Source organism: Prionailurus viverrinus, chromosome D1 (genome assembly GCF_022837055.1).
Source record: "Prionailurus viverrinus isolate Anna chromosome D1, UM_Priviv_1.0, whole genome shotgun sequence".
NCBI lineage: Eukaryota > Metazoa > Chordata > Mammalia > Carnivora > Felidae > Prionailurus > Prionailurus viverrinus.
The window spans coordinates 37,629,392-37,643,775 of record NC_062570.1 but is presented as its reverse complement, the minus strand read 5'-3'; the positions used below and the strand labels follow the sequence as shown (position 1 = coordinate 37,643,775).

Here is a 14,384-nt window from a genome sequence, read left to right as displayed (position 1 = left end):
ATATTTGATTTCTAAAAAGCTGTATTCATTAGACATTATCTTCTATTGCTATGGGTACTTTATATTCAGCAATGATACTTGATAAAAGAGAAAATGTAATATTTAAATTTAAAATTTACGGTTCACTTGACAGTCATGCAGTAGCATTGATTTTCATTAGTAAGTAACACAGAGTCCTTAGTCAAATCTGCTATTCCTTACTGATATAAACTTTGATTTCCATGCTGGACAGGGACAGAAATTAAAAACTTGCCAAGCAAGAATTTAATAGATTTTCATACTGTATTCAGTGGCGTAAGTCACTTTTTTTGGAGTGTCTTTTGTATACATTTGTCCTTCACAGCCATTTAATTTCAAGCTGAAATCATTATCATGCACATCCTCCATTTCCATTCACATCAGTCACTGTTTATTTACAATCACTGTCTCAGGCACAGCACTTCACACAGATCTCCCTTAATCCACAAACAAACTTGGAAGGTAAGTATTATTAACCTCATGTATAAATGAGGAAACTGAGGATCACAGAAATCAAACTACTCGTTCCAGTTTATGTGATTTAGAGGTCACAGCGCAGGACTCTAGTTCAAGGCTGATTTCAAACCTATGCTTTTTTAACCACTGGGCTTTGTGCCTCAACGTAGCAGAGCTGCAGTCACACTCTACTCACCTTGCTAGAGTCCAAGCCAGTCCTATAATCCTTTCGAGAAGTGAGGATTGAATACAACTATTCATCTCAGTACAAGAGCAGACAAGTGAGAAAACACGGTCAACTACATCAAACTGCCAATAAAGTATTTATTTTTCCCCATTTATGGTACTGTTCTCTCTTAAAAGCCTAACGCTTCTGTGTAGCAAATATGAATTCTTTCAAGTATTACTTTCCTTTCCTCTCAAGTGTTACTTTCCTTTACTTGTCCGTTTCTGTCTTCCTCATCATCTCAACTAACCATGTCTGCCTAACACTAAAGCACCTAACGCTACAGTAATAAATGCCCAGATCTAAAAAGTTCACAGACATGTGGGATTTTAAGTGTAGAAACTATTTTTTAGTGTTATGTCAAATCGATGATATAGATGGTTATGATGAGACGATACCATAATTATGTCCTAACACCTGTAAAGGTTATTTCAGTTTTTTCAACATTTTCAGCATTTTCTTATGGACTACTTGCTTTTGGCTCCATAATCCATGCTCGTTCTCATTTCCTAACAGCCTGTCCCTCTGCCATTCTTTTAGTGTTACCATAGACCTAAGAGCTTCTTGTATTCTTCAGACACCCACTGAAGAAGCATGCTCATTTGCAGTAGCCTCAGACATTAGCAAAGTTACTTCTTACGTTTCCTGATCGACAGTCACAATGCTGTTCCAACAGGGAAAACTCTTCCCGCCAACAAGATGCCTTGCCTAGGAACGGGGTCAGCTGCCCTCTTGAGTCCCTCTAATCAATGATCCTTAATTTTTACAAGTTAAACAATGGTACTTAAAATGATACATAAATTAATTTTTAAAACTCTACCGGTGGAAGGAACGCTCACTCTTCAGCGGTCTCAAACTTGTCTGTAGTGTCACATATGAGAAGTGATGCTTCCAGGGTCATTAGAGACACTTCACAGAGAATTCTCTCATTTTCCTTGGCCTTCCTTCTTACCAGTCATTCACGATCCTTCCAACTTGACTATTACTTTTCCTCCAATTCTGCCTTGCTTCTTTCTGGGCACTGTCACTGCATCTTCAGATTTCAACTGTGGCCTCATTTTAGTTAAGGATTATTTCCGTATGCCAGAGAAGTAAGAATTGAGATATGTGACTAAAATATCTATTTCACCCTTTTCAAAAAGGTATGCAGTCCTCACATGAAACATCAGCATCAGTATTCTCAGCACTTCGTGAGCTTTTTCTATTAGTTTTGCTTACAATAACAATAGGGATACTTTCAGAGAATTCACTGCAGAAAATATTAAGTAATCTCTCTATGTAAGGACTTAATACGATGTAGTTTTTTAGTGTATGCACATACCCTGAACTCCATGCATGAGCCACATAGTAAATGAAGCCAGGTTTAGTCAACACTTGAGGAGGTCAGAAACAAGTATCTAAAATTCCACATTAACATAGATCCTACTGTGACACTACTTTTAAGAATTAAAGATACAGAATAGACAGGGTCCGTTTGATCACTATGAAACCATTTTACTTTATTATATTATGAGAAAATTTAAATGTGCAAAGCAATGCAGATGCCAAAATATGCTTTTAAACTATTTTTGGCTGAATTTGTCTCTCTGAGATCTTCAGATCCTAACATAAATACATATATGGGAAAAGTTATGGATAAAAATAAATAAAATACATCTTAATCATTAGCATGTAGACAAAATCGAATAAAAAATATAAAGAACATTATGAAGCATGAAAAAACACACCATGAAATTATTCCTGAATGTGAGGGTTGAAAGACTCTGGCGGCCTGAGATCTATTTCCAAAGGAGACTTTAGAAAAGGAGAAAAGCGTTCCTTTACTTGTAATGGGTAAACTATAGTCTGCTTCTGAGGTGAGGGGATTGAACTGAATGAAACATTGGGTTTCTTCCATGGCCCTCTGGTGTAGATAATGATAGCAGTGAACAATATATCAGTGCAGATCATTTAATACTGGAAAGGATAATCAACAGATCTGGGCAGGGATTCAATAATAAATACACGTAGGTGTTGATCTAAATTCATTTTTAAAATACAGTATTTGTCTACTAAGGTGACAGAACATGAACAGCTCATTCACTTGATGATCATCTGTTATAAAGGCATTGTTTTGTAACTTTAAAATACACTTACTTAAAAATTACTAGGCTTATGTTTTCTATGTACAGCAGATAAAACTTTTATTCGACTGTGAGTGCCATTTCATGGAAATTAAGATGAACATATGTTTTAAACAAGATATTTGCCATGAAAATACACATAAAATTTATAAAAGTGTCACATGATACAGAGAAACAAGACTCATGATCTTCACATTAACAGGAATTTATAAAATCTTCTCTGAAGGAAATGTGTTACAATTCAGTCAAACTTCTCATCTTGAAAGTAATCCGCCAAATTTAGATATTCTTGAAGTTGACCATATTTCTGTGTATACAATAAAAAAGCTAGTTATTTTACTCAAAGCAAAGAAGATAAGGTAGGCCTTTTCAATCTACAGAGACAAACAGGAACATGTTCATTTCATGATAATCATGAGCAAAAATCTCATTATAAACAGGGACACAATTGCAAATAAGCATTTCTAACTCATAAAGGAGCGGAAAGAGATCAAACTGAACATTATTATTGATCTCATAATGTTCTTATAAAATATAATTTTTCTATTATATTTATAGAAGTATAACAACTTCAATAACTTACTCAACAAAAATTGTTTGAACACATAACATATATTGAATACTTTCTCATGACTGTCTAGGTACAAAAATAATCTCTTTCCCTGATCCTAAACAGACCAGAGTTCACTGGGAGTACACCAATACTATGTGTACAATACAACACCAGTACATGGCACTGGTGCCATGACAAAGTATATAGACACTGTTAGGAAGGTTCAGAAGAGTAGCCATGGTTAGTTGAAGTGATCGGGAAAGAGAATCACTTGAGCTGTCCTGGGTAAAAGGATTCGATAGGCAAAGATTTGCTGGGGAGAGTTTTCTGTAGCAGACAACAGTCCATGCAACAGTGAGAAGACAAGGTTTTATGGAATTTAACTATAATTTGAGGTTTTGTAGGGGAACAGAAAGAGAAGACTGAACCAAAGAGTTTGTGGTCAGAGAATAAAATGTATGAAATGCTAGCTGAAGGAGTTGAGCAATAATGTGACAGGCAATGTGACCCTGCTAAAGGTTATACGGTAGGAGATTGACCTGATCTGACGTGTGTTTTAAGAAAAATGGTAAAACAGCCATTCTAGAATAGTATAGCAATTAGTTACTAGTGTCTTGTAATAAGTTAGGTAATGAGGTCCCAAATTCCAGTGATAGCAATGAAGATGAAGAGCTAAGACCCAGGGTGGGGCAAGATAAGAGAGGGGTCAGGATGATTTAGAAATCTCACAATCGATAGCGTTCAATTGAGGAGAATTAACTGACCTAATGGTTTCTTATGAACTCTGGTTCCATTCCCAATGAAGAGAGAGAGGATCCTGATGACCTGACTTTTGTGATGGTAGGAAACTATGGAAAGATAAAGAAGAAGTGTGTTTTCCTTCTAGAAAGGGCTAGGAAACCTTTTCCCCCTCAAGACCTCTGACTGGATCACCTTCTCCGGAAAGAATGAAGAAAAGAACGGGGTGGGGGGGTGGGGAGGTTGGAAATAACCTTTGGACTACTTAGGGATTCTCTTGACCTAGTATTCAGGTAGGTTCAATTAGATAGGAGTAAAGTATTATAGAATTAGAAACCTGTACATTAAAAGTTTGATTGTTTTTATGCTTTTTATATTATCTTCATATATTTTTTCTCCTTATTAAATTTCTTTTGGAAAATTGCAATCCCAGCCATACTGCATGAAGGAGAGAAAACTTCTTGCTTTTATTACTAATAATAGTTGACATTAATTGATCGCTTACTAATTGTTAGGTCCAATACTAAATGCTTAAAATGTGTTGATCTTTTAATATCCACAATCAAAACTCTTTGTTGTTTTAATTCCTATTTTAGTGAAGAGGCAACTTAGAGAAATAAAGTAACTTGCCTCCAAATTCTACTGCTGGAAAATATTTAAATCCATGATTTTAATCATTATAGTATGCTATTTCTGAGATTTAAAGGTTGGGGGGGGTGCGGCTTTAGTTAGAAAAAAGAAAGCCTTCCTATGGAAAAGTGAAATTCAGAGAGAAGACAGTATTGCCTGGCCGTTCTCTCCACCTAAAGATTCTGGTTCCACCATTCTTTTTTCCTAAAAATTTGGAGAGTTTGGATCTTATTATATTAACCCCTTTGAGGTGCCAGATTGACCTACTGATTAAAACATGTGAACTGTGGGAATGGAGTGTGAGAAAGAGGTCAGAACATAAAAGGAGGAGGTTGGGATCTTCTGGTCAGAAACACCAGTTAGACATGAAGAAAGGAATAGGTTTGCCAAGTCAGAGAACTTACAGGGGCTGAGAATGGAACGTGGAACAACACGTACTTTTTCTTTTTTTAAAGGTTTATTTATTTGTAAGAGAGAGAGAGAGAGAGTGTGAGCGGGGGACTGATGGGCAGAGAGGAGGGGAACAGAGGATCCAAAGCTGGCTCCATGCTGACAGCAGTGAGCCCCATGCAGGGCTTGAACTAACAGACTACCACCGTGAGATCATGACCTGAGTCAAATTTGGATGCTCAACTGATTGAGCCACCCAGGTGCCCTGCAACAAGTACCTTTAACTAGCGGCCCTCAATCTTTGATTTGCTTAAGAATCACCTAACTTGTTAAATACTGGGTGTTTAACACCCTCAAGGAGTCTCATTCAGTAGTTCTGCAGGGAGGCCAGGAACTACTCATTTTCTACAAACTTCTAGGTGATTCTGACATAGGTAGTTAGGGCCTTGATTTGAGAAACATCAGTTTAAGGAGAGAAAGAAAAAGAACAGGAAACAAGTTTAAAAGGGGGGAAAGAGAAGAGACCACATAAGAAGAGTTTCAGGAAGGGGTGAGATATCAAATCGTTATTTAAAATTCTTTGTTATGTAACAATCTTTATGTAATAGATTTAAACTTTTCATACCACAAAACTGAGACTTGATAGTATTATTGAAATACATTCTCCCCTTTCCTGATGTTCCTGTTTTCACCACCCTATCCCAACAACCCTATCTTCAACTTCTCTGGAAACCCCATCATCACGTGCACTTTCTTCTTAATGAGAAACATTTGTTAGAATTTTGCCAGTGGCATATGACAGAATGTTCTTCAAGTGTAATTTAGAATCAGACAATTACTTTTATTATATTTATTATATGTTTTGGTTTTATTATAATTTTCTTATCATGCATCTTTTTCTTTTTTTTTTTTTTTCCCTTTTTTTAAATCTTCACACACAGTGCAGAGCCTGATGTGGGGCTTGAACTCAAAACCATGAGATCAAGACCTGAGCCTTAAGATCCAGAGTCAGATGCTTAACTGACTGAGCCATCCAGGAGCTCCCCATTCATTATTTTCTTCACACTCAGGTTCCTCCTACCCTTTAATGTCATCCTAGATTAAAAACAGGTCATCTTAGTTCAACTGGTAGGAGGAGGAACAAGAAGTCAGTCTAGTTGGCAGGTCTTTGGGAAGAAATGCAGAAATATCCTGAGGTGGAGGAGGAAGGGGCAGATAAGGAAAAAGCAAGGTGTGCAATGTGAGCTGGGAGGAAAGACAAGACCAAATCGTTTGTGTGAAGTAAAAGAAGGGGTTGACATAATCAGTGGGAGGAAAGAGCAAAAAGAGCCACAGATCTGGCCGTTCAAGTAGCGCTGAGCCCTGGCATTGGAAAGGGTGCGGGTGGCTGGGGCCATAGGAGCGCAGCCAAAGAGAAAGGTGTGTGTCATGAGCAATGCAGTGCGGCCACGCGGGACACGCGCACTCCCAGGGGTAGGTGGGGTGGTGCTGAGAAACATCAGAGTGCTTGAGGAGCTCTGAAAGGTAATCACAGCACAAAACGCTGCGTATGGGTTTATATCGGCTCTAAACTGTAGTTTCTAGGAAATCTTTTGAGAAAACGTGTGGACAAATATTTTTAAAGAAAGAGGGATCTCGGAAAGAAAATGAAGCTCTGTGGTATTTTATGTGAAAAACAAAATGTGCATGTTGTCCTAAACATGCATGATCTTGAAATACCTTAAATGCCCAATGCTAAGTGTTTTTCTTTAAGCATGAGAGGACACTTGGGTTTTCTCTTCCCAAGAATTTTTTTTTTCTTATTCCAGGTCCCTTCTGTTAGAAACCTTGTTAAGCTTTCTCTAAGGTACATGATCTGGAAATGCTTTTGGTTTATTCTCTGCAAGAAATTTAATGTTCTTCCCCACATATACTATTATTATATATAATATATATAATACATGCATAGTGATTTTTCTACACCTGGCACACAATTCTTTAAAAAATGTGGTGTCCCAAAAGGTTTTTCAACTCCATGAGAGCGTTGGCAACACTTAAATGCACCAGTGAAAGCACGTAAGAATTTCAGGTCATCATGGAAAATGAAGATGGGACTTACTGGCTAAGTGGTGGCTTCTCCCTAAGGCAAACTGAAAAGCACAGAGGAGGACAGGGAGGAAAGCACTGGGAGAGAAGCTGAAGCAAAGTAAAAGATAAAAAGCTGAGGAGAGTAAAATGAGAGAAAAGACTACAGAAGGGTCAAGATGTGGGGGGCAGGCAGAGAGATCCACTGGGTGGTGTGGCTGTGATGGGAAGATAATCCTCAGAAGGGAAACCAGTCTTGATGTCACTCTCCAGACTGGGACACCTCTGCAGAATATGACGTGTCCTAACAAGTTCCTGTTTGTTGTTCTCTTTTTCTTTCCCTTTGCTCATAAGTTTATTCACTAAGCTCTCATCTTTTTTATTTTCCTCTTTCACAAAATTCCCCTATGATATAAATAACCCAGGCAACAGATCTCAAGGCAGGCTTTTTTTTTTTTTTTTAAGATTAAATATACTGTTGATCTGAGTTGCCTGAAAATCTGCTATATGTTTTCTCTTATACGTTCACGTAACTACACTTGTTTTAGAAGACTGCAATCATAATAGCATTCTTTCCAAGTACCATAAACAATTCTAAAAGCTCTGTGAGCAGACCAGAGCTTCTGAGCTGCCAGCAGATCTTCAGGAATCCAGTGCACTCTTCAAAACCCCCACTTTATCCCTGATATCAAACTTAGTGATCAGCAGGATTTGGGGGAATCAAAATCAGTGCCGTGGCCTGAAACCTCTGCATTCCCCTTGATCTTCAGTTACAGTGCTCACTGCTCAGCCCATGTCCTCAAGAAGAGGATGTGGGTGGTATTAGAACTGGCAGCCGAGATCCTTTCCTCAGATTGGCACCAGGTGTTTCTTCACTCTCGGGTCACAAGAACTGTTCTAAAGAATAGGAAGCAGACAAGCAGAGGTGAGTCCTACACTTCGTCAAAGAAAATACAGGGACTTAATATATATGTAAGGGATACCACATATATAAAAGTGAAAGGACAGAGGTCCTTCATTACAGGACAGTATTATCGCTGATTTCAATTTATCTGATGCGCTGAAGGAATGCTTAGATCATCAGGGCACCTGTTCAGGGTTGGACAATGATAAGCATGAAAGGAATGGGTGGAAGAAGAGAAAATACAAAGACGGGGGAAAGGAGAGATTCTCTTTTAAATTTCACTGTCTTCTAATCATTTGCATCATTTTGCTGATCATAATTAGGCTCCAGAATCTATGAATGAAATGATTCTTCTATATTCACCTTACCTCCTTAATCCAGCCACTTTCTTTTGACTGATTGAAAATTCTTTCCACTGTTTCTTTAACCTGTTCATCCTCAACTTCTTCTGTCTTTGCAATGGAGCAGCATTCCTGGTACAGCTTGAACTTAAAATGTTTCAGTTTGTGATAAATTCTGGTACGATCAGCACAAATTCTGCCAACAGTAAACACCTAAATCAAGGAATAAACATTATTACCTGACATATGAAGTCAGACATATAGTAATGATTACACAGCCTTTCTAGTTTTGAGATTTTTCTTTAACAGCAAAATTTAATAAATGCATTATTAATTTTCAAAATGTTTGTACAATGATTCACTCACCTTCTCTTATACAACTTAGTTAAGAAAAACTGAACATCTGCTATGTTTCTTCAAGTATTGGGCTAAGCACCGGACATGCATTTGATTACAAAACGATGTGTCAAATGCTGTGCAAGAGATGCTACCGAGGTACAAAGGAGGGACAATTAACCCAATCCAGAGAGGAGAGGGGTCCTCGAGTAGGTGATGCTTGAACTAAGTCTTTAAAAACCAGAGCTAAACAAGTTTGAGGAGAAAAATGGCTTGTTAAGGCAGAAGAACAGGCACACCCAAAGCAAGAAAATAGACCCCACGGACACAGTTACTGAATTAGAAATACCTGGATTAGACTAATGTTCTAGCTTAAAAGCAACATGCAAAACTGAAACAAACTCTCAAACCAATTGGCGGTTTTTCACTAAATAATTTGCTCCAAAGCATTTTGTAAAGTAAAAACTTTGTGTTTAGTCCTATTTCGTTCCTTAATTAGTGACTCTGATGTGATTGTAACACATTAATGTTTTACTGTTAGCAAAATATAAGAATTTTAACTTCTATGTGTATATGGACTTCCAGGATTCTGTGATTAAGAATACTCTTCTTGTGAATCAACCAACCAGAGCATTTCCCGTTCAGAACGTTTGGAATATGTACCGTTATACACACTGAAAACTAAAATAGGAAAACTACAAAATAACATTATAACTAAAAACATTATTACATGATCAATCTCATTCTCATGAAGCAACCAAAGGACAGAGACAAATTCCCTGTTAAGTTATGTATTTGTCTCGGTGCCTAAATTCACTAATGGGTTGTGTTTTCATGAGTTTAATACAAGTGGCATAGTTACAATATTGATCTATGTAACTTGTATTCCATCTAACAAAGAATTGTAGTGTTTTCCTGAAGCCACCCTTCAAGGGATCATACAGGTGGTTAGTTAAATAAATAACCTGAGTATACTGGCAAAAAATAGTAATAAAATAAAGAATAGTTTGTCAAAACTGAATAAAAGTTAAATATGATCAGCAACGGGTTTGATGCATATCTTGTGAAAATGGTATTTGGGACATCTTACAGTCTTCCTTAAAATCCTCAAAAATTCAAGAAAACCATGTTAAGATTTCTGTTCGAGTTCCATGAAAACCTTTCTGTTTTTTTTGATTATTAGAAATAATCACAAGGGCACCTGGGTGGCTCAGGCAGTTAAGCATCTGACTCTTGATTCCAGTTCATCATGATCTCACGGTTTGTGAGTTTGAGCCCTGTGCTGGTGGCACGGAGCCTGCTTGGGATCCTCTCTCTCCCCTCTCTCTTTCTGCCTCTCCACTACTCATGGTCTTTCTCTCTCTCTCAAAATAACTTTAAAAAAAATAAACAATCACATATGGTTTGTTCATTGCTTGCCTACTCTCAGTAACCTTCTCATCTCAACATTATCATCAAACAAGTCATATCAACTATCACAATTCCCTAGCCAATATGTCCTTTTATACTTTGAGTAAAAAAGATACCACAATAGTTTCAGTGGCCACTACAGGTGCCCTATGTCTCTCCATTTCTGTTATCAAAGTAGATTATGTGGGTGAAGTCTCCTATGGCCATTCTGGATAAAATACAGTAGAAAAATAATATAATTTTTTAAAAACTTTCCACCATACTGTATTTTATATTTCCATAAAACTGAGGAATTTATCTGCATAAAAATTTTAAGTTAGGGCAAGAGGGAAGGAGGAGGTATTTAAACACCCTTATTTAAAAATCTTTTACCACGATCTCGCGGTCCGTGAGTTCGAGCCCCGCGTCGGGCTCTGGGCTGATGGCTCAGAGCCTGGAGCCTGTTTCCGATTCTGTGTCTCCCTCTCTCTCTGCCCCTCCCCCATTCATGCTCTGTCTCTCTCTGTCCCAAAAATAAATAAAAAAAACGTTAAAAAAAAAAAAATAAAAATCTTTTACCTGTATGAAACAAAAATATCCACTGAAAATATTTAACATTATAGTTTACTTCTTTCCATTTCAAATTCCTGCCTTCTTGGCAGCTACTTACACTTATGTAGATCAATAAACCCAAAATTACCTTTAGAATATTCTCACACTATGTGATCATAACATGTGATCACATTTTCTGTGGAAGAGCCTAAACCATTGTTAGTAGGAGTTCACAGGAAAGAGTAAATGTATGTAATAGCTGTAAGAATGCAAGTAGACCTCTCCCTTCGCCCCACCTGTTTTTAGTGTATTGTCACAGCCTATTATACCTTATGAATTTCTGTGTACATTGTACACAGTTTACACTGTCGGATTCCATTTATATAAAGTACTAAGATAAAACTCTGCTGTAAGAACAGTGACCTTAAATGTTGAGAAACATATTTAGAGATTACTTTTAACTAATTGCATTTCTGGATATTAAGGACACTATTCTAACAAGATAGACAATACTAAAAAAAAATTGCCAGAGATAGAGAAATAAGTTCTGTGATGATTGTTCTCAACGAAGACAAGCAAAATGACATGTAAATGTTACTAATCCACTGTTCAGGGTTAGTTAGCATGGTTCTATAAACTGATGTATCTGAAAATAACTGATTCACCTCACTTATCAATGTGAATTAAGGGATCCTATGTATCCAAAGATACAATTTGAAACAGCTAAAACCTGTCACCAAATTTTCCTAAAACAGCAGATGGTGAATTGTAAGGCAGTAGAAAGAATCTGATTTGTAATTTATTAGATACAGCATGTAGAAGTGTAAACACACTGGTTAACAAACTAAGGCAAGGATACAATGAAACATGCATTATGCACATTTGTAATATCTAGCTAATTATAGGGAGCTTTTTGAGGTATTTCTCTCGGCCCTCCTTAATATACAGAGGAGCCAGGTCCTTATGGAAGTGAAAGTATGAAGAAGAAAGAAAAAAGATCCTCAAGAAGAGAGGAAGAACGGGAAGAAGTTTCTCTTTTGTTTCTAGGTTTCCAGAAACAATTAGTGCAATAGACTGAGCCAAAGGATTCTATTTCCTTTTGGTCCGTTTTTTTCATGGACATGTTACACACTGACACTTATTTCAAAATTCCTGCCTCTCCCTTTGGATCTTGAGTATCTTCAGGAGTCTGGACAGATTCTGGGCAAACTCAAATGAATTCAAGATTACAGTCGGTCCTCCCAACTGCCTCTCAGATTTCGCCCTTTTTCTTCACGTGATTTCCTTTTCGTCTATACCCCCAGACTTCACCACAATTTGGTGGGCCAAGGCCTTTTGTCTCAGTACCCTATCCAAGACTACTGTAACTAAAATTACTCTTTCCCACCAATTCCACTTTCCATCAAAGCATCCTGTCTTTCAAAGAAGCTAATCTTAGGTAAGTAAAGAGAAAAGTTTTATTATTAAACATATTCATTAAATGCATCCTTCATTATTGGCACCTTAAAAGAGGACCCTAGTTAACCCCAAGCAGTCTCAATTTTATATAACTATGGGCAAAAACACAAAATGGAGAATTGGTTTTCAAAATAATTTAAGGGTGGGTCTGGGGATGGCATAGTCTCTTTAATGCCTTAGATGAAAAACAAGTTTATTATTTTCTTCCTTCCTATCCCTTTCCTTTCCCTTTCCTTTCCATATACAGGCATTGCTGCTGTAGTTCAGTAGAATATAAAATAGATTTTAATAGGTACTTCTTCCATTTAAAGAAAAAATTACTGAAAATTTTAGTATTAAAGAATTTTAATTATGGGGGTGTCTGAGTGGTTCGGTCGGTTAAGCGTCCAACTTTGGCTCAGGTCATGATCTCACGGTCTGTGAATTCAACCTGGAGCCTGCTTGGGATTCTGTGTCTCCCTTTCTCTCTGCCCCTCCCCCACTCGTGTTCTGTCTCTCTCTCTCTTTCTCAAAAATAAACATTAAAAAAAGAATTTTAATTACATTATCTTAAATTACACAATAACTAGTTTAATGTTTGCATACAGCTAAACAGACAAGTGTATACATATTTTTACATAGCTTCAAGGACAGTAATGTACACTGCTCACTATTTCACTTTCACCTAGCACGATTTCACAACCTTCATAAATATTATTTTAGTGCTTGTATCATATTCTGCCACAAAATGGTATGATATACATAACTTATTTAATTACTACTCTAATATTTGATTTGAATTATAGCCAAATTTGTTTTGTATTATAACTAATGCTTCAGTGAACTTCATGATTGTGTCCTCTGGTTTTATACTGGATGACTCTGCTTAGCATAAACATGTGGGCACTGAATATGTATAGTGTTATAACTCTGGCTATAGGTAGCTATCCAGTGTTCTAAAAAGATAGATCACATCCTTGCTCTTTGTAGGAATCTTATTGTCCATGAAACTGCCAGTTTCAATGCAACCATGACAGAACTGTATTTTATCATCTGATTTAAAAATACTTTGCTACTTTGAGAGCTATCAACTGGCATCTTAAGATAGGTTTTACTGTATGCCTTTAGATGGAGAATAATCATGTTCTAATTGTTAACTTTGATGTTTCTTCCATTGTGTGACTGGTGTATTAATTTTCTTTGTTTTTATTTTATGAGATCTCTCTTACTTTTTAGATATTTGAATAACTATCTTATACAGAATCTTTACTCTTTCACAGGAATATCAGAACTCCAGAAATGGTTTTCTAACTCACTTTCCTTCCTAGAATTAGCTGTAGACAGGGAAGACAGTGAAAGTACAGCACTAGTTTTGATCTATGCAACAGAACATGATCCTTAGAGTATCAAATCACTTTCATTAGGATTCTACATGTCTTACCTCATAAAAAGCCACAGATCAGTTTTTAAACAATGAGATTTGCATATTGACTGTGTTGAGAAAAGAAATGTTTTTATAGTAACCTGCCAAATGATACGTTAAAGACTAAATCTGAAATCATTATCCCCATACAAACTTTCTAAGTGATTCTTGCAACCTGCATTATTTAGAGGGATCTGATCAATTATCGCCAATAGTACTGAGAAATAACACTACCTAATGTAGTAGAAGAATTTAGATTAACAGTATATTTCTATCATAATAACTGACTGGCAGTACTTAGAGGCAACTCTAAGGGCCCCCCAAACACACACACCCTTCATAGATATACAGACTCACCAGAGGAAGCTCTCATCATTAATATTTTTGCATTTATAAACTTGTCATAAAAGACATTTTTCACATTCAAAATTATACCTTCCTTCCTTATACTCTTTCCCTCTGTCCTAGTCCTTTCTCCATTTGTAAAAATAACAGGGTTATTTGTGTAAGCTTACGTATTGAAAATTTCTAAATACTGAAAACTAAAATGAGAGGGAAAAATACCTGTTTATCATGTGACATGAAATCGTCTGTTTCCATAGTCCTGGTGTTATACAACTTTCCTGATAAATGCACCGAGTATCTGCAGTGGCGATGCAATCCACAAGCCTGACAGCAACAATTTTCAGGATTCTTCAAATGGATACTTACATTAGAATAATTTTCTACCCGCTCCTGAAAACAATGAAAAAATGTAATGAAGCTTTACAAGACTGGAAAAAACAACAAAATAAAACATAAAAA

The 14,384-nt window shown here is 36.7% G+C and overlaps 1 protein-coding gene across 4 annotated transcripts in view; it reads right to left on the bottom strand.

Annotated features, from left to right (window-relative positions):
- Positions 1-2,636: 2,636 nt before the first annotated feature.
- CCDC82 (coiled-coil domain containing 82) overlaps positions 2,637-14,384 on the bottom strand; it is a 34,103-nt gene continuing 22,355 nt past the window's right edge. For 3 of the 4 annotated variants that reach the window (XM_047877075.1, XM_047877076.1, XM_047877074.1), the window contains exons 6-9: positions 14,145-14,315; positions 8,471-8,656; positions 4,141-4,224; positions 2,637-3,130 (exon numbers count right to left, since the gene is read on the bottom strand). In XM_047877075.1, the coding sequence (XP_047733031.1) occupies positions 4,141-4,224; positions 8,471-8,656; positions 14,145-14,315 (441 nt within the window). In that variant the 3' untranslated portion in view covers positions 2,637-3,130. The remainder of the gene's footprint in view (positions 3,131-4,140; positions 4,225-8,470; positions 8,657-14,144; positions 14,316-14,384) is intronic. The other variant, XM_047877077.1, reaches the window with a different exon arrangement.